Below are 23589 nucleotides of genomic sequence, written 5' to 3'. Positions count from 1 at the left end.
CACTTAGTTGGTCTCTGCTTCCCTCCACTCCCGGGCATGCAACGTGTTGTCCTTTCTTACCCCTGAAGTCAGATAAAAGTGCAAATCCGCACATTCTGACTCCCGTCAAAGTAAGGACGAAACTGCAAGTGCATCACCGTGCATTACAAGCTGTAGTGCAAATGTGTTGCCTGCAAGGTTGAAGCTGCTGGCAATGTGTCACGGCCTGCCGCCAAGTCCTGCCACTTCTGCTTCAGTACCCCAGTTATCATGATGGAATTTAAGTTCTGAAGAAAAAATAAAAAGCTATGAGCAAACCTATCCGCTACGTATTTTGTCATACACCATGCATGCATTTAACATTACACACTCTTGTGAGTGGTTCAGCTTAGCATAGCTCCTCACACAAAGCGTCAGTAGCACCGTGCACAGATGGAGAGCCGCATGTCACCATGATAAGAGGGGACCGTGGCAACCTTCAGCCGTTATCTGACCGTTCATTTTGGTGTTGACGACAGTCCGTTCATCAAACTGTCCCCTCGCCTTGGAGAATGAGGCCATCCGTGAGGCCCGAAGGGGCCTGCTGCAGGGGATGAGCTCGCCTCCCCCGTCCACGCAGGTGGGCACAGGCTTGTGCCTTCCTGCGAGAACTGGCGGTCGGTCAGCGCATTTTCTCCAGGGGGGGATTCTCCTGAGGAACTGGTTGAGAAAGGTTACGTTAAGAAATACTTATTAAGCCTCTAATATGAGATGCCCACTAGAGAGAACTAAAGAGAACCAGAAAGCTTTATCGTCCATGACGCTTTCCCTTAAAAAATTTACATTTTACTTTGGGAGATATAACATTAACGTCTGAAAAAAAGGAGAATCATCAAAATAATATGTAATTTGGGATTGAGTTACGCACTATCAGCTTGCAGTTTGGAAAGGGCGACGCTGTGAACTCATTAGCAATGGAGGTCTCCAAGGAGAAGGGGCTTTAGGCCAAATGTGAAAAATTAAAAAACCGAGCAGCCAGCGGAGTCCCTGAATGGCGGAGGTTTGAGGAGGGACTCGGGACAGGGAAGAAGAGGCTGGCCGGCCTCAGGAGCAGAGAAGACAAAAACGTCCTGCCTGAGAGGCGCAGCGCTTGCTTTAAATAACCCCAAAATCACATTTCTTAACTAATTTTTGTAAGGAGGGGGGAATTCCAGTATCATGGTTCCAATGAAGGTCAAGTTTGTGAAGCTCATGTATGTGAAGCTGCCCGAAAGCACACGGAGGTTGAGGAATCTCGGGAAACAGGACTGGAGCCCCAGGCCAGAGACCAGCAGCCAGGGGCAGCTGAGTGGCCCAGGGGGGCCCCGGGGTCTTTCCCGCAGCTGGAGGCGCTGGAGCACCTGGGGAGAGCTTCCTCTCCAGCACTGTTCTTTCTCGTCCCCGAGCCTCTGGCCTTTCCATAAGGAGCTCTCTGCATAAATTTCTATGCAAAATTGGTACTCCCAGAAGCTTTCAACATTTTATAAATCGCTTCACTAGAGGGGCTGTCTAAAGTAAATAAATAAAAAGAAAATTTTAAATGTTTCTGGATATTTAGAATCTTGCCCACAATTAGTCAGGGCATTCTGAAAGCCCAACATTTTTTCTCACAAAATAAATATACTTCTTTGGGATATTAATTCCCCGCCCCCCTGTGCTCGGGCAAATTCCACTTTATGAACAAGTACAATTAACCAAAACTTTCTGATGATGAAGCTGACCTTCTTGATTACCTAAATTTAATTCATTCACATCTGAGCCAAAATCAGATTTTCATGTGGGTCCATGTACTTGGAGGATTATTTTTTTAATTCTGTCAGTTTTTTCAGGTCACATTAAACACTGGCAGGGCTGCTTAATTGCATCTCTCTCTGCTCATGATGCTGTGGAAGCTTTAAAACTGAGAAGCAGAGTGGTTTCTGCTAGAAAAAAAATACTGTTCGTTGCAAAAATGGATATAACTTTTGCACTACATTGCTACTTAAATAAGGATTTCTCTTAAGCACTTCTAAATCTATTATAAACTGACTGCGTTCATCACCCTGCCACTTTGTGAGTCCAAGAGAGAAGGAGCAGCTGCTGTCTGGTCTCTTAAGTAGCTGGGACAGGGCCGTGGAGGGATGGCATCAGAGCCACATGGCCAAGCTCCGCGGAGTGAAGTCTACGAGAAGCGGGCGGTCTCAGAGTCGGAGACACCGTCTGACGCACCAGCACTTGCTCAGCAGCCAGAGTAACGGTAGCGCATTAAATCCAGCAGAAATATCCGTCGATCGTCAGTCATTAGCTTGTCATAAAAGGGCTGAATGTGCAGATCTGAATGCACAGCCAGAAAAATTGAGACATAAATGTGATTTAAAAAAAAGACAAATGCTCCCAGCTAAAGCGCCTCGAATGACATCGACCTCGTCACTCGGAAACCTGTCCCTGCCTGGGAGCAACCAGTCTGCCTCGCGGCCTCCCCTGCGAGCCTATCGGATCCGAAACGCAAAATGGTAAGAGCCCTTCTCCGGGTCGTTCTGCACGTGGACGTTCCTTCGAGCGTCTCAAATGATGGCTGAGGCATGAGCCAGGTAGAAAGACATTCTCAGTGCATTTAAGCCTTAGAAACAAAAGTGGCATCTTTTTCTCCCATTGAGCAAGGTGACAAAATTAATGGGAGTAATTTTTAGCATAAAATAACTGTAACCTCACAAAAACATGAGACATTGGACCCGAAGGGAGTGGTGGAGTAGGGTCACCAGGTAGAAGCGTCCAATGTCTTGTCCAAGTCCAAGACAAAGTGGTTCCAATGCTGGGAATTAAGGAGAACGGGAAAGGAAGGTTCCGGGGAAGAGGAGCGCTGCGCAGGGCGAGCAGAGGCGTGGCAGCCCCGCCGGCGCCCTGCAGCAGACGGCACATCGCGGCCGGTGACCCGAAGGCACGGGAGAGGCCGCTGCCAGGGTCTGCATCAGAAGGGGAGGGCCCCCCGGGCAATATGCGCCTCTGCTCCAAAGCCAGATCGAAGGCCCGGATCGCATGGCCCAGATGTGGAATGTTTAGCGGGAACGTTGTTCTGGAATCCTTTTAAAGGGGCCCTGCCGAAGGCTCCCGACGCAGGTCTGGGGCATACCCTGTGGGCCCAGGATTTTGCACAGATGCCACCTTACATCGGTGTCAGTCAACTGTCTCTACAGCCCCACCTCCATGGCCCAGACACTCAGGGATGGGGAGCCCCAGCCGGCATGACAGGGCTGGGGCTGCCCCCGCAGGGGCGGGCAGCACCCGCGCAGCCTCTCCTGCAGATGCGCGCCTGCCCCGTGCCGCAGCCAAGACATCGGGGAAGATTGAATTCTGCAGCCAGTGTGGAGTTTTGATTATTTTCTGGGCCAGGAGATTAAAACTACTAAATCAGGTCTGTGTTCACAACTGAAAGCCACACGGGGACTTCCTCTCACCTGCCCAAGCCTCCATCGCGGCAGGAGGACCGTTACATGCGCTGAGGCTGGGGTACAGGGACGGTGAGGAGAGCCCTCAGGTCACTGTAACAGCCATGCCGTGGGAATCCCACATGTCTGATGTATGCGTCACTTGTGATTTTTAAGAATACAGACATTACACGGGGAGCTTGTGTGACGGTCTGATGGAGACGCGTGCCTTTGTGAAATGAACGACAGTCACCAACAGAGCGGACAGCAGCAACGAGCCTCTGAGATTAAAAGTAGGTCAAGTTGGTTATTACAGCCAACACTTGATGTCTTACAGCATAGTGTTGAGAATGACCATATATAGTCGGTTAACCTACAGCTTCAAAGTCCACGCTGATTTGTATTCAGAATGGCTGACTTATTTCTCCTGCGCACGAGGCAAGAACCGAAATGAACTCCCAAGTGTGCTCTCCTGCCTTCAGAATAGATTTGATCCTGATAACATGTTAGCCCTTGGGACAGGAATTCCAAGACAGGTCTAAGTATCATATTTTACTCAATGAAACTCCGTCCTTTGCAGGTGACATGGATTTTGTGGGCGGCTACTATGCTGCCAGACACTGCATTGAGCTGCTCACAGGCATTATCTCACCGAACCCCCATGGGTAATTCAACTGGAACTATTGAAGCCGCTCCTTCCGCCACCGCAGTCTGATGAAAAACCATTTTTCTCCCTCCCTTACCTCCGCCACATTTGGTTTCCCTTTCCCCTGTGATTCATCATCGACTTAAGGCCGAACAGTCAAAGCTAATCGGACATCCGAATCATGCTTCCCAGGCATGGCAACCATGTGCCAGAAAGGCCACAGCTGACCCGATGGGACAGTCATCCTTGGAGCGCCACCTGGGTCACCACCATCATGGGCTCCCTGGACTGCTGCTTCGTGTGCGTCTGTCCCTGTCCTGCCTCACAGGGCAGCAAGAGGTACGTGAACCAATCAAGACACCTTATCCCAAAGGTCATTGCAAGACAGTGTAAGACACAGTGAAGGTACCAAGAGGTGGCCCCTGAAACCGGGAGAGGTGGGGACAGGTCAGGGACAGGAAGGGCGGCCGGGTACCAGAAGCCACAGGCGCAGGCGCAGGGACATGTTGGTGGGAGTGGGGGGGCGACAGCCATGGAGATGGAAAAGCGGCAGGGCCGGGCGCCATGAACTCTGGAAGCACCGAGAACGCGGGTCTAGAGCCTCACTTGACCACACAGCAGCCAGCAGCCAGAGGGACACCAAACACGGAGGGGGCGGCCGTCCCCACGGGAGACACGCTGTGGGTATACAGACATGACGCTGAAGGCGAATGTAATGAGGAAACGTCGGTGGGTTTGAACTGAGCGGCATGATCGCTCTCGAGCAGCGTGTTTTATCATCGACCTGAAGTGACACACTCGTTGATGCCCCCGTCCCTCGGCCGCCCTGACGTTCTAGAAGAAGCAGAAGAGCTCGCCTGCTGTGCACCTGGACGCAGGCTTGCCTCTTAGTCCCAGGAGTGACTCACATCCCTCCGACACCCAGGAAGAGCCTCCTCAACTCGGTGGCGGAGGCTGGAAACGGAGCTGACCGCCCTGCTTGTTTCTCTGAGCCGCACTTCGACCGATGAGTCGTGTTTCTTCCTCACATACACCAGTGCCTGTGGTATTGCCTTTTACAGAAAAAAAATCATAGATAAGAGTCTTGTAATAAATATCTGCATCTACCAGGCTGGAAAGAATGTTTTTCAATTGCTAATCAGATAAATTGCATGCCTTTGGCAGCGCGTCCAACAATTTGAGTTTTAAGCAGCTAGTTAGTTCTTTTGGCAACGACTCCTCACGCATAGTGGGCTCCTAGCAAAACTGTTGCAGAAATGCAATTGTAGCTTGTTTTGGCATTCTTCTTCTCACTGGATTCTGCATATATAATAAAGATAATTTATCTTGATATATTCCATCCTTTTTTTAAAAACAAACAAATAAGAAAGATCCTCAGTTCTGAAGCACTTAAGTTATAAAAGGCCTCCTCTTAGGGAAAGACCAGTATCTACTTTCCCGGAATGGGTAAACTTTTCAAGCTGCTTCTTCATTTCTTTCTGTTCTGTGCAGAAGTTGTCATGTGAGGAATTAGCAAAAGTAAAATGACGTTATCGTTGTCATAGGTCAGAACAGGGATAAGGAAGACATGCTCTCTGGAAATGAAGCTACGTTTTGAACTGAAATGTTCTCATTGTGCATCTGTTCGCCCCAGTACTGCTGCTTATCACATACCTTCCCAACTAAAATGTGGTAAAGGAAACGAGGAGACATTTTATGTTCAGCAAAAGATCTATCGTATTCCATGTGTACAGAGAATATTGTGGTTCACAAAGAAAAAAAAAAAGGTTAGAAAGAAATTAAAGTGTTTTCTGTTCTGGCCAATTATCCTCCCTTGCGGGCTTGTATTTCTTTAGGAACACAAAATAAATCCCAGGCTCAAGTCTCACATTTAAACGTGCCCGAGGCGGCGTGCATGACTTCATGCGTGGTGAGCTTTGCATCCTGGTACAGAAGGTACACAGCCCTAGAGCTGAAAACCTGGGGAAGTTTCCGTGGCTAGAAGAGACTTTCTGTTTTTGTTACCATGTTACCTTCATCCCTGCCAATCAGCCTTGGGCCCAGCAAAGGCAGCCCACCCACCAGATCCTGATTCACTCCGCACGGCACGTTTCACTTCTACTCTTGTATAAGTGCAAAAGGGACATCACATCCAACATTGTCCCAGGTTGAAAAGTACTTGCCAAAGGAGGTCAAATGCCTAGTATCACATCACACAGGACCTCTAAGGTTCCCATTTCCTGTTGACAGCAGATATTAATCAAGTGAAACAAAGACACAGAGATTTATTGATAAATTTCTCATAAAAGTAAAGCAAGAAATTTGAAGTAACTAGGTATGCGTGGGGTCAGTTGGCTGACTGTGAGCGGCTGAAGGGTGAGAAGCTGGCTCGCAGGTGCGAGGGAGGCAGGTAGCCAGCTGGTCCCCCTGAGGACATGCCCGCCTCTGTGAGGAGGTGGCATTTGCTACTGTCATTGAGCTAGTTGAAAAATGTGGCATATAAAATGAGTGACCAAAGACTGCCTACAATAGTCATTAATAAAAAACTTCCAGATTTAAGTACGAGTTTCTTCAATCTCTCAATGGCCTACCATTGTAATAAATTTTGGAGGAGATAAGAAGAGGGGGAAGTAAGAGAAAGAGAAACAAAGCTGCTATAAAAAATAACCAAAATTTTGTCTTGTTTTTTAGAAATACCCCAAATTAGAAATGCCTTACTTATCAATTCCATGACTGTATCAGTCTGCTGGTGGCTATTTTAAGCCACCAGCAAAGTATTTTGTTTATGAAAGTTCTAAGATCTCGTGTATATTCAGACAGAGTGGATAGAAATATAATTAAATATTCTTGGTCATAGTGGAAGTTTTAACATGAAAGCCTGCAGATTTGCTCTTTAGAATATAGGCATCATTGTTTCCTCTTATTCCTATTTGTAAGTAATTACATTTTCCTGATTTATTATATCAAATCTTTTTGTTTAATTCTCCCCCAGCTTTATTGAGATATAATCGACAGATAACATTGTGTGAGTGACCATTTTTCCTTACATTTCTGCCCCTGACTCTTAGTTACACAATATAATTGAGTTCTTTTTTGTTTTTTTTTAACTTTTCAACCTAAGTATTTTATTTTTTTTTAAATTTAAATGTATAAATCATGTTTACTCTATTACAGTTGTCTCAATTTTTCCCCCTTTGCCCCCTCCACCCAGCCCACCCCCACCCCCCGCTCCCACAGTCCATTCCCACTCTGTTGTCCATGTCCGTGGGTCATTCATAATGTTCTTTGTCTAGTCCCTTCCCCTTCTTGCCACCATTGTCCTCTTTCCCCATCCCCTCTGGTCACTTTCAGTCTGCTCCATGTTTCCATGCCTGTGGTTTATTTTGTTCATTCGTTTATTTTGTTGAATAGAGTCCACTTATAGGAGAGATCATATGGTATTTGTCTTTCACCAACTGGCTTATTTCACTTAGCTTAATAATCTTCAGTTCCATCCACGTTGTCACAAAAGGTAGAAGTTCCATCTCTCTTTCTTTCCTTCTTTCTTTCCTAAGTGCAGATTGATTTTATTTTTTTAATGTCAAAGTTAATTATAAAATATTTAAAAATGTAAAACCATTATAAAGTTTCAGCAATTAAACCAACATGACACCAGCACAGAAATAATCAAGTAGATGAATGAAATATATTGAGCATCCTAGAGACAAACATATATATCTATCTATCTAACAATGTAATATATGATTAAGTTGATATTTCAAATCATTGGGTAAAATAAGGCTTATTCAACAAATAAGGTGCATGGATCACTATTACTTGAAATAAAACAAATATAGAGCCCTATTTCACACATTATACAAGAAATATTAAGGTGACTTAAAAATTAATATGTAGAATCTAAGGAGTTTTAGGAGAAAATACAAACTAGTATTTTTCTTACCCTGAGGTAAAATATTCAAACCCAGAAGCTATAAAGTAAAATATTGACAATATGACTGTATTAAATATTTAACACTGTACAGTAATATACATATAAAAAAGCTAAAGGACAAGTAATAGAATAGGAAAGTATTTGCAACACATATAAAAAAGGGTTAATTTTTTTGTTGTTGTTTTTGGGGGCGTTTTAGGGAAAAAATTCTACAAACATTTAATAAAAAAATGAATAAAGAATACCAAAAAGTAATTTAAAGCTTTTTAAAAATAATAGAAATAGACAAGAAATATACAAAAACAGGTTTAGTTTCAACAAATAATAAAGGAACAATTAAAATAATATCATTGTCCCAATCAGATTAATATGTATTAAAAAATATTGGTAATATCAAGTATTGGCAACTGTGAAAGGAACTGGGTATTCATAGACTTTCTTTCTTCATCTTAAAGCAGTCCTTTTAGCATATTTTTGCAGTGCTGGTTTAGTGGAGATATATTCTTTTAGCCTTCTTTTGTCTGGGAAACTCCTTATTTTGCCTTCTATTTTAATTGAGAGCCTTGCCGGGTGGAGCAGTCTTGGTTGCAGGCCTTTGCTTTTCATGACTTGGAATATTTCTTGCCACTCCCTTCTGGCTTGCAAATGAGTCTGTTGAGAAGTCAGCTTCTAGCCGTATTGGGGCTCCCTTATATGTTACTACCTCTTTCTCCCTTGCTGCCTTTAGGATTCTCTGTTTGTCTTTGATATTTGCCATTTTAACGATGATGTGTCTTGGAGTGGGACCCTCTGTGCTTCCTGGACTTGTGTGACTTTTTCTCTCCTCCAATTAGGGAAGTTTTCCATCATTACTTTTTCAAACAGGTTCTCTATCCCTTCCTCATCCTCTTCTCCTTCTGGTATCCCTAATATATGGATATTATTATATTTCAGGTTGCCCTGCATTTCCCTAAATGCCTCTTCATTCTTTTTGAGTCTTTTTTCATTTTCTTGCTCTTTCTGGGAGTTTTCTTCCTGCCTTATCCTCCAGCTCGCTGATTCATTCCTCTGCTCCATTTAGCCTGCTTTTGATTCCTTCTACTGTGTTCTTCAATTCAGAAATTGTATTCTTCATTTCCTCTTGTCTCTTATTGATAGTTTCCGTGTCCTTTTTCATGCTAATATAGTTTTCAGCAAGTTCCTCGTAGTTTCCCTGTAGTTGTTTGTAATTCCCTCTGAGCTCACTGAGCTCATTGAGCTTCCTTAGAACTGTTGGTTGGAATTCAGTATCTGATAGTTTACTTGCCTCTATTTCATTTAGTTCTTTTTGTGGGGATTCTTCCTTTCCCTTCCAGTGGGGGTATTTCTTTGTCTTCCCATTATTTGTGAGACTTCTGTTTTGCTTCTGCTTCTTAAGTTGATCTGTCGTGATTTCCTGACTTTGTGGTGTGAACTTCTATGGTAGGAGACCACTGTATTTACTTTCTGGATCTGCCTCTGATGACATCACATGTCGTCCCTGTCTGACCTTAGGCAGTCTGTTCGAGACTTCCAGGAATCTACTGTCTGTGGCTGTCTCCTTCAGCTGTAAATCTAGTCACTTTGCACTCAGCAGGCCGCCTTAGACAGCTCAGGGCAAGGTGGAGTCCCGCCTGGGGGCGGGGCTATTGGGTCCTTTGACGCTGCTGACACACAGGGGGCGTGATCTCTGCCTGAGCAAGATGGCTGCTGCTGCATGCGGGAATGAGTCAGCACCGAGATCCCACAGGCTACTCTCAGTTCTCTCCCCAAAGCCTCCTTCCCCTGTCTCTCCTCCAGCATCTCTAGCCCGCTCTGTCCCTGCCTTTGCCGGAGCCCAGGGTAAGTGGCTGGAAATAAAAATTTGTGCGTTGGCCCTTCAAACGGTTCTTTGCGTTTCTAGCCACCAGTCTCTGGCAGAGAGCAACCCTACCACTTTTCACAGCTGGCTGTTTTCTGTGTACTTTTGGGGCTCTGGTGCTGTGGGCTAGAGATCCCCGCTTTTAGCTGAGACCCCGCTCTTCTCAGGGGGATCCAACTGGCCATTTCAATATCCTTCTGGTGCTGCCGCCTGTGGGCACCCTGCCCACCTTCTCGAGTCTATTCCACACTCCTTACCAGTTAGGTTGCACTAAAGCCGATTCTTCTGTCTCCGAGGATACAAGGGTCCTCTCTCAGGCTATTGTTCAGTTGTTTGTTCCAGGTGATTTCTCCATAATTTAGTTGTAATTTCAGGTTGGTCCTAGGAGGAGGTCAGTGTGACTTCCACTCCTCCGCCACCTTGATTCTCCAATTATATCAAATCTTAATATAACCTTTCTCTCTCCTGTGCCACTTTACTTCAATAAATTTTCTTGAATATTTTTTCAGTCTTTTAATGAATGAACCTACTATATTCATTATGATGATGATTATAATAACCCTTATTACTATTCACTCACATAGTATTATATATTTTAAGAAAGTACTATTATTACATGAATTATTTTCATGATCTTTTTTATAGTAGCATAAATGCCACAATGGCTTTCTTTGCCCTGGAAAATCATGCAGAATTATTCCTCTTTGCTAACACTTACCAACAAAAAGCAGTAAGTTTATTTAAAAATGCCTATTCCACATTCCAGACCAATTTCATCAAACCTACAGAATTCAAACATATTGTAAATGAAATGCTGTGATTTTGTTTAATGCATGTGTTTCTGCAGAAAGAGTTGATCTCATCTAGCCAAGCACTGAAAACTTTTCTTAAAGGATACATTCGATATTGAGAATAGTAGATCCAATAAAGATGGAAAGAAGGTTTGAAAGTGTTATTGATGGGAAATAGTTAACGGTTATCTTAGTAAAACGTCTCTCACTTGTCTGTTGTCAGAATGACCTCTAATAAATACAAATCAGAAGATACTCAGTTAATGCTAATGCTGACCATTCATTGATTGTTTTTATACCCAATTTATAAGCCAAGTTAAGTGGGTTGACATTACAAAATCCCAATGTCCTGGGACTTTGTTGCCTCCACTTATGAGGAGTTCACATAGCCTGAGGCCTCATGGGGGACCTTCAGGGACAAGTGGCTTAGCATCCGTCTAATCGTACCAGCCTGATATGTGGAAGTTGGATTCATTTTTTGTTGTTATGAACTACATTCAAACCCCAGGGAAAATGCTCATGCGGCCTTGCTAAGAGCACACCCTGGGTGTGCATTCACACAATGAGAGTATTTGGGATCTGACCGAAATTAAAAAAAGTGTCAGGAACAGCAACCCTGTGCAGACGACTTACGAAAAGGCCAGCGTTGCTGCAGTGGCTCTGCCCCCACGGATTAAAATCACATTTGTTTACACTCAAGTTCATGTGCCCTTTTCAGATCAGCATTTTCATGACCCATCTGTCCAACTATGGGAACGACCGCCTGGGGTCGTACACGTTCGTGAACCTGGCCAACTTCGTGCAGAGCTGGACCAACCTGCGCCTGCGGACTCTGCCCCCAGCGCAGCTGGCTCACAAGTATTTTGAGCTCTTTCCGGATCAAAAAGACCCTCTCTGGCAGGTAAGATTCAGTCAATAATTGGTGTAATTAATTACCCCCACAAACATAACTTGGAGTTGTGTAAGATAACTGAAATCTGAAAAGCGAAGGCATCCGGGGTTTTGGGTGGGGTGAGGGGAATGTGAATGTTTTGGAAATGTTAGCAGACTCGAGAAGCTGCTCCTTCCTGAACTGAAGCTTCACATCATTGCTCCATGACAGGCCATGCTCTCTGCTCTGTGCCCAGTGGAAGTGCTGGGATTTGAAAGCTCCATGAGGGCTCCCGTGGGGACAGTGGTTTCAGCTGGGAAGGGCCGGTCTGCAGACGCAGTCGGCTGACAGGTGGGAAGACAGGTAGCAGGGTGTGTGCTAGGCAGCTGGCTGGCCGGTCCCCCTGAGCACATGCCCATCTCCAGGGACAAACACGTTAAAGGGACAGGTGAGGAGAGCTCACACTGACGTCTGCCTCTGAAACCACGGGGCACACCAGCAGCTGTGGGGCGGGGGCGGCTCTCAAAGTATTGTTCGGGAATGACTTTAGACGCGGCAAAATCACGGAGCTTCTTAAGAGAATATATTACATAAATATGACATCTTCAAACTGTTCTGAAGGCAACCAGGATTTCAAAGAGTACACTCTTGTGCACCCTAGAATCGCAGGAATATACTTTCAACGTAAACTGCCCGCTCATGATCTGGGGAAAGTAATCATTGGAGCAGATAATTACATAGCACTTGCTGTGTGTCAGACTCATTGAATCCTCACGACTACCCTATGTGGTAGGTCCAATTATTATCCCCATTTTACAGATAAAGAAACTGAGGCACAGAAAGGCTGAGACACTGAAACAAGGTCATGGAGCTGGTGAACGGCAGGGTGGGAATCAGTCCCAGGCCGTCTGTCTCGGAGACTGCGCTATCAGTCACCAGCCCCTACTGCTGCTAGAATGGCTGACAGCTGAGGGTGCACTCACACTCCTCCGGCACAGAGCTCAGTGGATTCCACAGACTGAGCTGCAGTGAGCCCTGGACTCCATGTGCAGTTCGTGCAGCTTTGAGCTTGAGCTAGTTACCTCCTGAGCACAAACGGATAACCGCAAACCAGACACAACTACGCATTTTAGTAGGTTAAAGTTGGTGGCCGTGCAATAATCACTGCATATAGTTTGGAGTTGCTGTAACACACATCTTTATAACTACTACCAAACCTCACAAAATGTTAGCCACTAGAAAGACACGCAATTTTCCTGCACTTTAACACCTTATCTTTAAACTGAAATTATTATGATTTCAGGTGACAGGTTTGAAATCAATATTTTTCCAGAACAGTAGCCAACAAGAATACCCTCACGTTAGTCTTAACATCTGCTGTTTATTGTAAACATCTACAGTATTAACAGTAGAATGTATCTGCCCATTTCTAAAATAGTAGTAAAGGGCCCTATCAATTCTCCACATAGTATGCACTTTGCAGTTAAAATTGAGGATGTTCTAGATCAGTGATTTTCAACCGGTGCGCTGCAAGAATTCATAAAATATGCAACACCTGACTACTTAGTCGGGGCACTCTTCCCTTGGGTTGTCAAAAAAGTCACAGCGGCCAACACAATAGCTGTCCAGTGTGAATGAATCAAAATTATACCTACTTTTTGTCAAGTCAGCAAAAAATATATTGTTTGGTGTGCTGCAGAATTTTAGCAATTAGCTTATACGTGCCGTGAGATGAAAATGGTCAGAAATCACTGTTCCGGATACATCTTACACATACACCTAATGTTGTAGTTCACCCTCATTTTACCATTTTGCTAAAATTTAGTGCTTTTCAGCACCATAGCCTGTAAAGTTACAGTTTTAGATCTACATTTACTGACCTTTGGAGGGCAGCTGTAAGAAATCTGCTGTCTCTTCAAATAGCATTATTACAGCCAGGTCCATACTGCTTTGAAGCAAAGCAGGAAAGCTCCGCGTTCCTCAGGATAAAAGCCTGGCACCTTGTCTGTTTCAGTCGCTCACCGAGTGCTGAAAACGGCCTCCTTTTACCGCAGCAGAAGCGTGGCCTCTGCCCAGCAAGCTCCCTGTCTTAAAGCACAGGCACGCGTGCACGCTTGGCAGAGCTGCTGATCGCGGGAGGCGTGTCCCGCCTCGTGCTGCGGGGTCTCTGGAGTGGGACTGTGTCCCCTCCCCACAGTTATCTGAAAGCTTCCATGTTGCTGCTTCAACGCCTGTTTCCTGGGACGTCTTATTAAGGGCAGAACTGGGAAAACTCTAGCACACAATAGACACTCACAAAAAAAAAAATGCGAGTACATCTCTGTCTTCTTCTCCCGTTCAGAATCCCTGCGATGACAAGCGCCACAGAGACATTTGGTCGAAGGAGAAAACCTGCGATCGCTTACCGAAGTTCTTGGTCATAGGGCCCCAGAAAACTGGTGAGAAGGCTTTGTGTTCTGATAGACCCACCGGAGTACCTGCCCGGTGAATCAACACCCAGCCCCTGTCGCACTGAGTTCTCAGACTTCCTGTAAATACTGACGAACGAATCACACGTTTCACTCTGACATAATCTTAACTTGAGCTCGCTAACATGCTTAAATGCTTGTCAGAGTGGTTTTTAAAGTGAAAAGGAGGAAAAGAGATGTCAGGCAGTTTGAACACCCAGCAGCCAGATTGGTGGCAGATGTCGCTTTTACCCAGAAAGCTTAACTGAAATGCGTTGCCGTCAACATTTCTAAAACCAAAATGAATCGTATGTTTAAAGAGGGGCCGACAAGATCCCATCAGAAGCCAGATAGACACACATACGTACCTCGAAGTCTCTGTAAGAAACCCCTTCCAAAACCACGGCCTCTGGTTGTTACAGTTTCTTTCCAAACTACTTCTTGCAGAGACGACGATTTTCTAAAAGCCTAAAGGATGTTTGACAAGCAGAATTCCTAGACATGAACAAAGAGTTGTGCTAAGAAAGGTATTTATTCACACCCAGGGGAAATCCTTTGCACCTTTTCTTAAACTGGCGTGCAAGTTTTTTCCCATAAACCTCCAGTTTCTGAAAGAATCAGTATTAAAGTAAAAATAAAGCCTGATGGACGTTTTAAAAGACCGGACACTCCCTGTCCCCTACCTGGGAAGTTCCTCGGGGCCCTTGGCTTCTGGCTACCCAGGAAAGAGCCATGTCAGCCATGTCCCTGCTACGGGGAACAGCTGCTTCCTTCTCTCCTTGTTGCTTCAGAAAGGACCCGGTAGAATGCAGGGCAGTAACGGACACTGAGAGTTTAGGCCATTCATTTTCTCTCGGTCCCACTTACAGATACCAATCTGAGAACAGTAATAAATATGACGAACGCTGTCTTGCCCTTGCTTGTTCCACTTGTCCGTGTCTTTCTAAAGTCAGAGGCGATGAGAAAAGCACGCATGCTAGCGCGGCCAGCGACCGCCCCGGCGTCACATGGCTTTGTCATTGCCGACTGTCCGTGTCCCTGCGGCCTGGCGGGTGGAGCTGGCTTCAGAAAGCTCTGTGGGGTACGCCCCCCACCCCGCACTGTGCTGGATACACAGCCGCTGTAAGACTGGGGTTAGACGGCAGAATTATTCCTTGTCATGTTAAACTCAGTCGGGTTTCCAAATGATCGTGTTACAATTTGTAAATGACATTTACCTCTGGAAGGGAATATTTTATGTCCTTTTTATAGAAATTGAATTTTCCCAGTTTTATAGAGGTACAACTTACATGCAATGAAATTCACCCATTCGAAATGCACAGTTGGATGAGTTTTGGAAATTAGTCAGTTGTACAGCCTCCACAACGTTCGAGATACAAAACCTGTGTCTCTAAAAAGTTCCCCGGGTCCTGTCCCAGTCAGTTCTCCTCTCTGCCACCCACTCAGCCACAGGCACCCACTTTCCCTCACGATTGTCTGCCTTTTCTAGAATCTCACAGAAAGGGAAGCACAAAGTGTGCAATCTCTGTGCTTGGCTTCTTTCTCTTGGTATAATGCTTCTGAGATTCATCCATGTTGTTGAGTATATCAACATTTCCTGAAATTTTTCAAATGAACAAAAATATCTTCTTATATTTGAATATCACTTCCATAAAAATTAAATAGCTTCATTTTTTACTTTTGTCAAATGTATTTTTACGAATAATTTTACACATGTGTAGAGTCATCTGGATATGCAAATGTGTTTAAACTAACAAAAATACAAAGGCTGAATCTTATGGATGATGACTGGAATGTGTGTGTCTATGACTTTATACAGACATATAAACACACACATACACACACAGGACAGTGTATTCAGACCCATGAATATGTGTAGGTAAAGACAGACTTCAGAAACCACAAACCATTGATAATTTACATCATGCCTTTTACCGACTAGGTCATCTAGTCGGTAAACTATTGGATCATCTTTTTATTTTTGTCTTATTAATGCTGGTCATGCTGTTACAAGCAAACAGCATGACTTAATACAATTCTTACAAATAAAATTCAGAAAAGAATGCTTTCAGTTAATCTAAGAAAGGAATTAATCTACTTTATTTTTTTTACATTTTAATCGCCTTACTTTCTACCCTCACAAGATTTTGTTCTCATTTTTTAAAATGTAGTACTGCATTTTGTCTCAATAAGTTGTTTGTTTGTTTTTTTAAATCCTACTGCTATTCAGATATAGAGCCGTCCAGGTGCTTCCATATAGGTTATCTCATGTGACCCCTGGAAAACCTTGATAGCGAAGGGTTTTCCCTCCTCACTAAAAAGATTAGAAAACTCAGACTCAGGTTAGACCTTTTCTGTTCAAGTTCACACGAAGTGTTAGAAATAAAACTCTTGATCCTAGAATTATACTTGACACTAGATGACCATGCTCTAGAGAGATTTACTCCACTATGGATTTCAAATAATGGAAGTTTTTTCCCAGTTAGTTTTATAGATTTTGTTCCACATTCCTGCTAGACTGCTGGTTTTCAGGATGCTGAATTGTAAATTCTAGGACAGGGCTCAGCATCCTGGGTATGAACCAGCCCAAGCTTGCTAAGTCCTGACAAATACTTCTACTGTGTATATCATAGATTACTGTGTTTCATTCCCTAAGGTTATCTATGATTGTAGATACACTGTTCATTATCTAGCTGAGATATCATCTGGGAACACTGCCTCTCTCGATTCATTATTTTAGACAATGTTGCTGTTGACAGAGTTATTTTAACAATTTTTCTGTTGTATTAATATAGTAAAGTACAATACGAAATAAAACCGACCAGAGAGATAAAATTCAAAATTTGAAACAGTCATTATTACTAAGCAACGTTAGAACAGTAATTTCTCCACGTGAGAAAGATATTATAAAGCCAAGTCTGATCGGTTAAATCCTCGGCAAACTGAACTCAGCTTGCCCTACTCTCTCCAGCAGCAGCTAAGTGAGCTCCACCCTTTAGCTTGTAATTCAGGCACTAAAACACTAATTTTACCATTTATGACACTGCTCACTTTAAAACTCAGACTCTTGATCTCCAATATTTACAAATCTACATGGCTATCTGTGATGTGTCATTCTGTTTCAAAAAAATGCAAATTCTCTAAGTCATGCATTAAGAGAGCATACCAAGTTTTTTTCAAATTTAGCAATTTAAATGGTTTTGACACTACTTTTTATAGCTATGTAAGTACAGTCTCACCTGAATGAACTTGTTGAAAGATTAAAATCTGCCTCAAATTTAACAGGCACTCATAGGCCCCAGGAGGAACTTGCAAGGAGAACCCCAGCAAAGATCTAGGTCAAGTACTATCATATGTTAAATAGTGACATCTTTCATTCGTAAAAGTGCGTTATTCCTGTCAAAGTAACTGCAGGTACAATATGTCTTTTCATCCTCAGAGAGAGACTAGGAACTTAGCAAGGCAGGCAGGTGATTTTCTGCTAATAGAGCTGAGACCAAGAGAAGCCGAAGCCGGGGTTGCGGCCCAACCCGGCGGCAGAGGAGCCGAGGCCGGCCCGGTGACGGGCTCTCCTCACGGTGCCCCAGCTCCACATTTTAGAACCTGCTTCTTCTTAAATGTCGGCTTTCTCTTCACGTAATTCAAGGGGCGCTTCTGTGTATCTGTTTGAACCATTGGAGTGCTTAGTTTATTGATGTCTTTGCAACGTGAATAGTAGGAAACTGTGCTTTCTTTGGATTAATCTCTAAATCTCTGCTGTCTTTTCAGGAACCACTGCTCTGTATCTGTTCCTGGTTATGCATCCCTCCATCCTTAGTAACTCCCCCAGCCCCCAAACCTTTGAGGAGGTACAGTTCTTTAATAGAAATAACTACCACAGGGGGATTGATTGGTAAGATGGGTTATTAGTATAAATCTAAAAGTCTATGTACTGTGCACTCACATTTATAAACTTTTAAGTTTGTAGCCACAACTAAATGTTATCCTCTGCGCCTTAGAAATTGAATACATGAAGGAGAACAGAATTTACCCAAACAAGCTCATCTCAGTTTTTGAAAGGGACTTGCTGTCCCAAGAGGCCCACGTGTAATTCTGACTTGCATCCGCTGTCTCTGACGTAGTCACGGACGTGACGGCGGAGGGGCCGCGTCGCTGCAGGAACCTCGTTCCTCTCTGCCTGAGGCAAACGCCGCCCTCGCCCTCGCTCCTCGCGCACTTCTCGTTGAAGTGACGCTGCCGTCCGGGTACATAATATTCTATTTTATTTCGGCATAAAAGGAAAATAAATAGAACCAGAAATGTCTGTATATTTCATAAGTAAATGAGAGCCATAAAAAAGATATAGACAATATGCAAAATTTGAATTTTGGTCTTTGAATTCAAATTAGAAATATATCAACCATTTAAGGAAAATAAGTTAAAATGTCAAATACACACAAAATACAGGAGTGTAAATACAGTAATGTAGTAAAAAGATGTTTCAAGTGAGTTAATAATAAAATTAACATACAAGTCTTGCCAACAAGGTACAAATTCTGGGCAGAAAGTAGTATACAAGTGTGGAATTTTTTCTTACAATAACTGCAGAGCATGAACATAAATATTCTGCCTGTATTTTAGCATAAATTGTTCACGTACATTAATCCCACTGTCAAATTGTGTGATCTCGGATCTATAAGCAGCAACACCCCCCGGACGGGCCAGTGGGCTGCCTAAATGGAGAGATGAGGCAACGGCTGAGCGCCAGTCCACCCCTGCCAGGACGCACACACTCTCACGGCCCCCATTTCCCTGCCCGTCCCCCGGGCCGGGCTGGTGTCAGCCGCTGTGCCCTACTGGATGGCGGCTGGGGGACCTAGAGGCACCCTCTGCATCAGCGGCGCGAGGCCACTGGCCCGGCCCCTGCCCGCGTGAGGCCCGTGGGTCCTGGGACTGAGGACCATCTGGGAGAACAGCCGAGGGAAAGCAGGGAGCGGTTCACGAGCCAGCGATGCGCAGAGGCTCGGCAGCAGGACAGAAAGCCCTGCAGCAGGTTCCAAAGAGACGGCTGAAGTGAGCAGAAGGCTAAGGAGTGGTTACAAACTTTAATTATAACTCACTAAAAACACCCCAATCGCAAACACTTTTGATTGGCAAATTACATGTTTACAAAAGGCAATTAGCACAAATGACAAATACTGGCAACTGCAAATGCCTCTCTGCTAGCAACGGCATTGTTCCCAGCACCCACGCGTCCGGGTCCTCAGACGGGCCTTGGGGCCTTGCCCTCCGGGAAGCCCCAGCCGTCACTCTGTCATCCCGGGGCCACAGAGCCGCAAGGTGGGGGGTCGTGTGCCTCAGGGGCCACGGTCGCCCTGCAGAACCCCCGGGCCCCGTCGGGCAGTCTGGACCCGGCCGCGCTCCTTGGAGAGCCGGCAGGAAGCGGGGCTGCCCCCGCGACGGCGCCCGTTGCAGGCGGGCGGCAGAGGGCGGGGCAAACGAGGCTGGGAAAGCCCAGCCGTAGACAGGCAGCCGGGGCCGCGGTCAGGCGTCGCTCAGGAAAGCGGCTCGTGCTCCCAGGGAGGCTGTGCCTTTCGTGGCTGGTAGCTGGTGACACGCCAGGGGGATGGTGGAGGGGCGCGGGCGCAGCCGTGGGTCCTGCCCAAAGGCAGAGCCCCTGTCTTCCTCTGGCTTTGAATGAAATCACCAGGAAATATTCAGGGTCAACCCACGTAGCAAACAAATGGGAGGAATTGCAAAAATCACATTTTTTAGCAAAAAAAAAAAAAATGTGCGGAGGTGTTTGGAAACAGTAAGGCTTAAATGAGGCAGACATTTGCTTTTAACCCCCAAATTGTTCAGCCAGTTGTCTTTCACGAGTTCCCTGGGTAGCCTGAACTCATAGTGCCCAAAGGTGGGTCTGTCTCCACCCTGGAAAGAAGCTGAATTCCACTTACTTACCTGTTTGCCCATCACGCATTTTTCAAGTACCTTTAAGTACCAGCTACTGTTCTAAGAAAATGTGGACCAAAGCTGGGCAGCAAGGGAGCCCAGTGAGATCTGCCCCGTGTCCGTCCAAGACCCTGGGGGCTCGGGGTGGAGGATGTCAAGGCCCCGCCCATGCCCAGTGCAGAGGGCGGCTGCGAAGGGAACACAGTTTTCAGACACTGAACATCATCTGCATCCACCCCTCCCGCCCCTCTCTGGGGCCCTGTGGGGCCTTTCTCAGAGTCTGCACACTTGAGACTACCTTGGACGGGATACGGAGCCACAAGATGCTCGGGGGAGCCTCAGCCCCCGGGCCAGGGCGAGCTCCCGGAGGAAGCGGCCTCCAGCGGCACAGCCCTAGCCCTGAACGGCGCACACGCAGGACGGGGAGCCAGCTCGGCGGCGGCCCGGTGCCGGTTGCATCTCCCTCCCCCAGAGGATGCCAGAGCGATGTCTGCCACGGGCAGGTCCCAAGAGACCTGAAAGGCATTCTTCCCCCACTGCCCTGAGCTTTGAGACGGGGCTTCGTGGCACCCGCCAAAGCCCAGCACGTGTCCGCTGGAACCCGAGCGGAAGCGCCTCCTGGCGAGGACTGACAGCAGGCCTCAAGAAGAGGTCCTCGCGCCAGCGCGAGTGGCCCTTTGCCCCGGGGCGCTGAACCCCGGGCCCAGGCGGCCGGGCCGCACTGGGGCTCGGGAAGGGACGAGGCGGAGCGGAGGGTGAGGCCGTTGTGAAAGGAGAGCAGCCCTGGCGTGTTACAGGGGCAGTCTGATCCCTCTGTGTCTGTTTTTGTTACCTCTGATACCTTTTTCCTGACATTAAGCAAAGCAACAAGAAACCCTATTCAGACAAGCGTTCAAACCACAGGGTCAGTGTTCCGTGCAGTTTCTCCTTGCTAATAGCTGTGCGGGGTGAGCGCCTTGAAGAAAAAGGCTTTCATCCTGGGACGCGGTAAATCGGGGGGACGCCCTGAACGTCTGCGTTGCCGGTCGGAGTGTGAACCGGTCTTAATGGGGGCGACGTTCTCTTCCCAGGTACATGGGTCTCTTCCCAGTCCCGTCTAACGCCACCACCGAGTTTCTGTTTGAGAAGAGTGCCAGTTACTTCCACTCCGAGGAGGCGCCGAAAAGGGCGGCTTCTCTGGTCCCCAAGGCCAAGATCATCGCCACCCTCATCGACCCCTCGGACCGAGCCTACTCCTGGTACCAGGTGAGGAGACTTCAGACAGAGCCCAGCAGGTATGAGGGGCTACACAGACCTCAGGTTTAAACAAAAAGGACTTGTTCATTTTTATATCTGCAGAAGGGCAGATATGTTTTTCTTTGTTGCCAAGGAGAAACGAATTTTCTCAAGATTTTATTAATTTTTTACTCATTTAATTAATTTATTGAATGAAATGCATTAGTGCAATGAGGAAATTAAAATACAACAAACAAAATAATACATACTGAGGTATATCTGTGCTTCCATACATATGCATTTTTAAAGTAAAATATTATAATAATTTAAAGTTATTATTTTTCCCCCAAACGTGTAATGCCGCTTTTACTGCCTGTTTTACCATTGAGGAATGGAACGCATCCCCCAGCGACGTCCCAGGTTTGCTCTGCGGGGACAGAGAGGCAGGTTGCAGGCTTGGCCGGCCCCGGGGCTGGTCTCTGTCGCAGCTCTGCTGCTGTGTTCAAAAGTGGCCACAGAGAGTATGTAAGTGAATGAGCTTAGCTGTGTGCCAGTAAAACTTTATTTAATACAAGTGGGAACCAAATTTAACTGGTGGGCTATAGATTGATGAGCCTGACTCTAAAACATCTTAAATAACTGCTTGTACTGAAAAAGAAAAACTTAAAACTTAGCAGCAAAACTAAATGCAAGAGCCCTTCCTACCAGGAAGCCCAGCCAGTCTAAACCCTGTGGGCCTTCCACCCACCCCCATGGCCGTTGCTTCTGATGTCAGTGAACCTAGAGCAGAAATTATCGCTTTGAGCTACTCTAACAGACTCTCATAATAATACTTATATAGCAAATACCTGTTTTGCTTTAATGAATCATTAAAAACACTAGAAAAAAACTGTCCTAGTGATATTTTAATCACCAAGTGGAAAAGGTTCAATAAAAAGCACCCAAAATTAAATATAAGAACATAAAATTAATACAAGTCAGTGTCCCTAGTCTCTAGCATCCTTATTTATCCTTCTGCCATTTGGTAATTTAAGAAATGCTTTCCTGATATCTCGTGTTCACCCATTCATTAGTTTTAATGACTACCACGCACAAAGTACTATTCTAAGTGTGATCTCACAATAAATTAATACATGTGGATGTTACATTCGAGGCTGCTTACCATGTAATTGGAGAAATATGTGTAAACAACCAGAGAGTAAATCAGGAAGTACTGAGTGGCACACAGACTCCCACCGAGTGATAAAGCCCATCCAACAAAGACCATGGGACACAGGTCAGGTACACCCATCGGCGGAGCAGAGGAAGGACCGGGCACCTCCCTAAAGAAGGGAAGGATTTATAAGGGGAGGATTCGGGTAAAATTAAAATGGAGTGTTCTGGTCAGCTTACAGCAGGGCCACACGCATGTGAGGGGTTATCGGGGGGTCAGGCCTGGAGAGCAGACTGTCTCCTGTTTCCTTGGAAGCTATGAAGTGAAGATAAATGTGGAATGTTGTGTCCAAAAACCCCTTACCTGAAACTCTGCACCTGAGTGGAAGTAAGGTGGCCCCATGGCTTCCAGCCCCCAAGCAAGACCAGAATGTGCTGTTCTCACTGATAGGATTTCAAGCCGGTAAATTCTTGGTAATCTACGATATTAGGGAACAAAGTTTCTCAGCACAGGGCCCTCTTCTTGTCTAACATAAGCAGTGTCTCCTGCTTCACAACAGGATTTAAGGACAGGTTTTACAGCTGGATCAGGGTGGGGGAGGCCGCACAAGTAGACGGGTCCCCGGAGGCTGGAATCCACAACCTCACGCTGACCCCTAGCATCAGCCTCCTAGAACCACGTTTTAAATCACAACGAACAGCAAACTGCAAATTGACTGATTCGATTTTGCATCATTTACCTTTTCTGCCAGGTATCTAGAGAAAAGAGAAATGAGCCTTAATTGACCGAATGAGAAAGAAGAAAATTGGAGCTTGGCAACCACTTAGCCCCTGAAAAATTGAGAGTTTACTGAAAAGGGAGGTTTCAAGGCTGCAAGCTAACAAGAACGCCCCAAATATTACAAATAAAGCGCTCCACAAGGACAACATGCAGGCCTCCACCACGTCCAGGGGGGTGCGCAGTACACGGTCACCTGAGTCCCAATTGCACCCAATTTGCCGTTCGGATGTGGTGCACGCCCCGACGCCCACCCCCGAGCCTGGGTACTTACTGGGCGATTCAGGGCGAAGGCGATTTGCTCGAACCCCTGGACCTTGTGGAACAGTTTCTTGCTTGGGTTGCTGCTCTCTGGTGTTTTCTGTAAGAAATGCTTCTGATTCATTGCAAAGGTCAGCGCGAGGTCAAACAGTGTTGGCTTTCAGACCCGAGAACTGTGGGGAAAAGCTGTGGGTTTCAGGAGATGTGCATGTCAGTGTGTTCAGCCCCTTCTCCCCTTAAAGTGGCCAGTAGGGTTTTTGTAACAGTGCATCCCTGGGGCGGCAGCCACGTGCAGGTGAGTTCCGTGCATCGTGACACTCGCTACATG

At 45.8% G+C, this 23589-nt stretch overlaps 1 protein-coding gene across 1 annotated transcript in view; it reads left to right on the top strand.

The window, feature by feature from the left end:
• LOC129061469 (bifunctional heparan sulfate N-deacetylase/N-sulfotransferase 3-like) overlaps positions 1-23589 on the top strand; it is a 78266-nt gene that overhangs the window by 45570 nt on the left and 9107 nt on the right. Inside the window, exons 10-13 of the mRNA XM_054562143.1 lie at positions 11325-11507; positions 13819-13915; positions 17693-17816; positions 20926-21100. Coding sequence (XP_054418118.1) covers positions 11325-11507; positions 13819-13915; positions 17693-17816; positions 20926-21100 — 579 coding nt within the window. The remainder of the gene's footprint in view (positions 1-11324; positions 11508-13818; positions 13916-17692; positions 17817-20925; positions 21101-23589) is intronic.

The sequence above is a fragment of the Pteronotus mesoamericanus genome, unplaced genomic scaffold, assembly GCF_021234165.1.
Source record: "Pteronotus mesoamericanus isolate MK-2021 breed Mesoamerican mustached bat unplaced genomic scaffold, CSHL_Meso_final contig_163, whole genome shotgun sequence".
Classification (NCBI taxonomy): Eukaryota; Metazoa; Chordata; class Mammalia; order Chiroptera; family Mormoopidae; genus Pteronotus; species Pteronotus mesoamericanus.
This window is presented reverse-complemented; position numbering and strand designations above follow the sequence as displayed.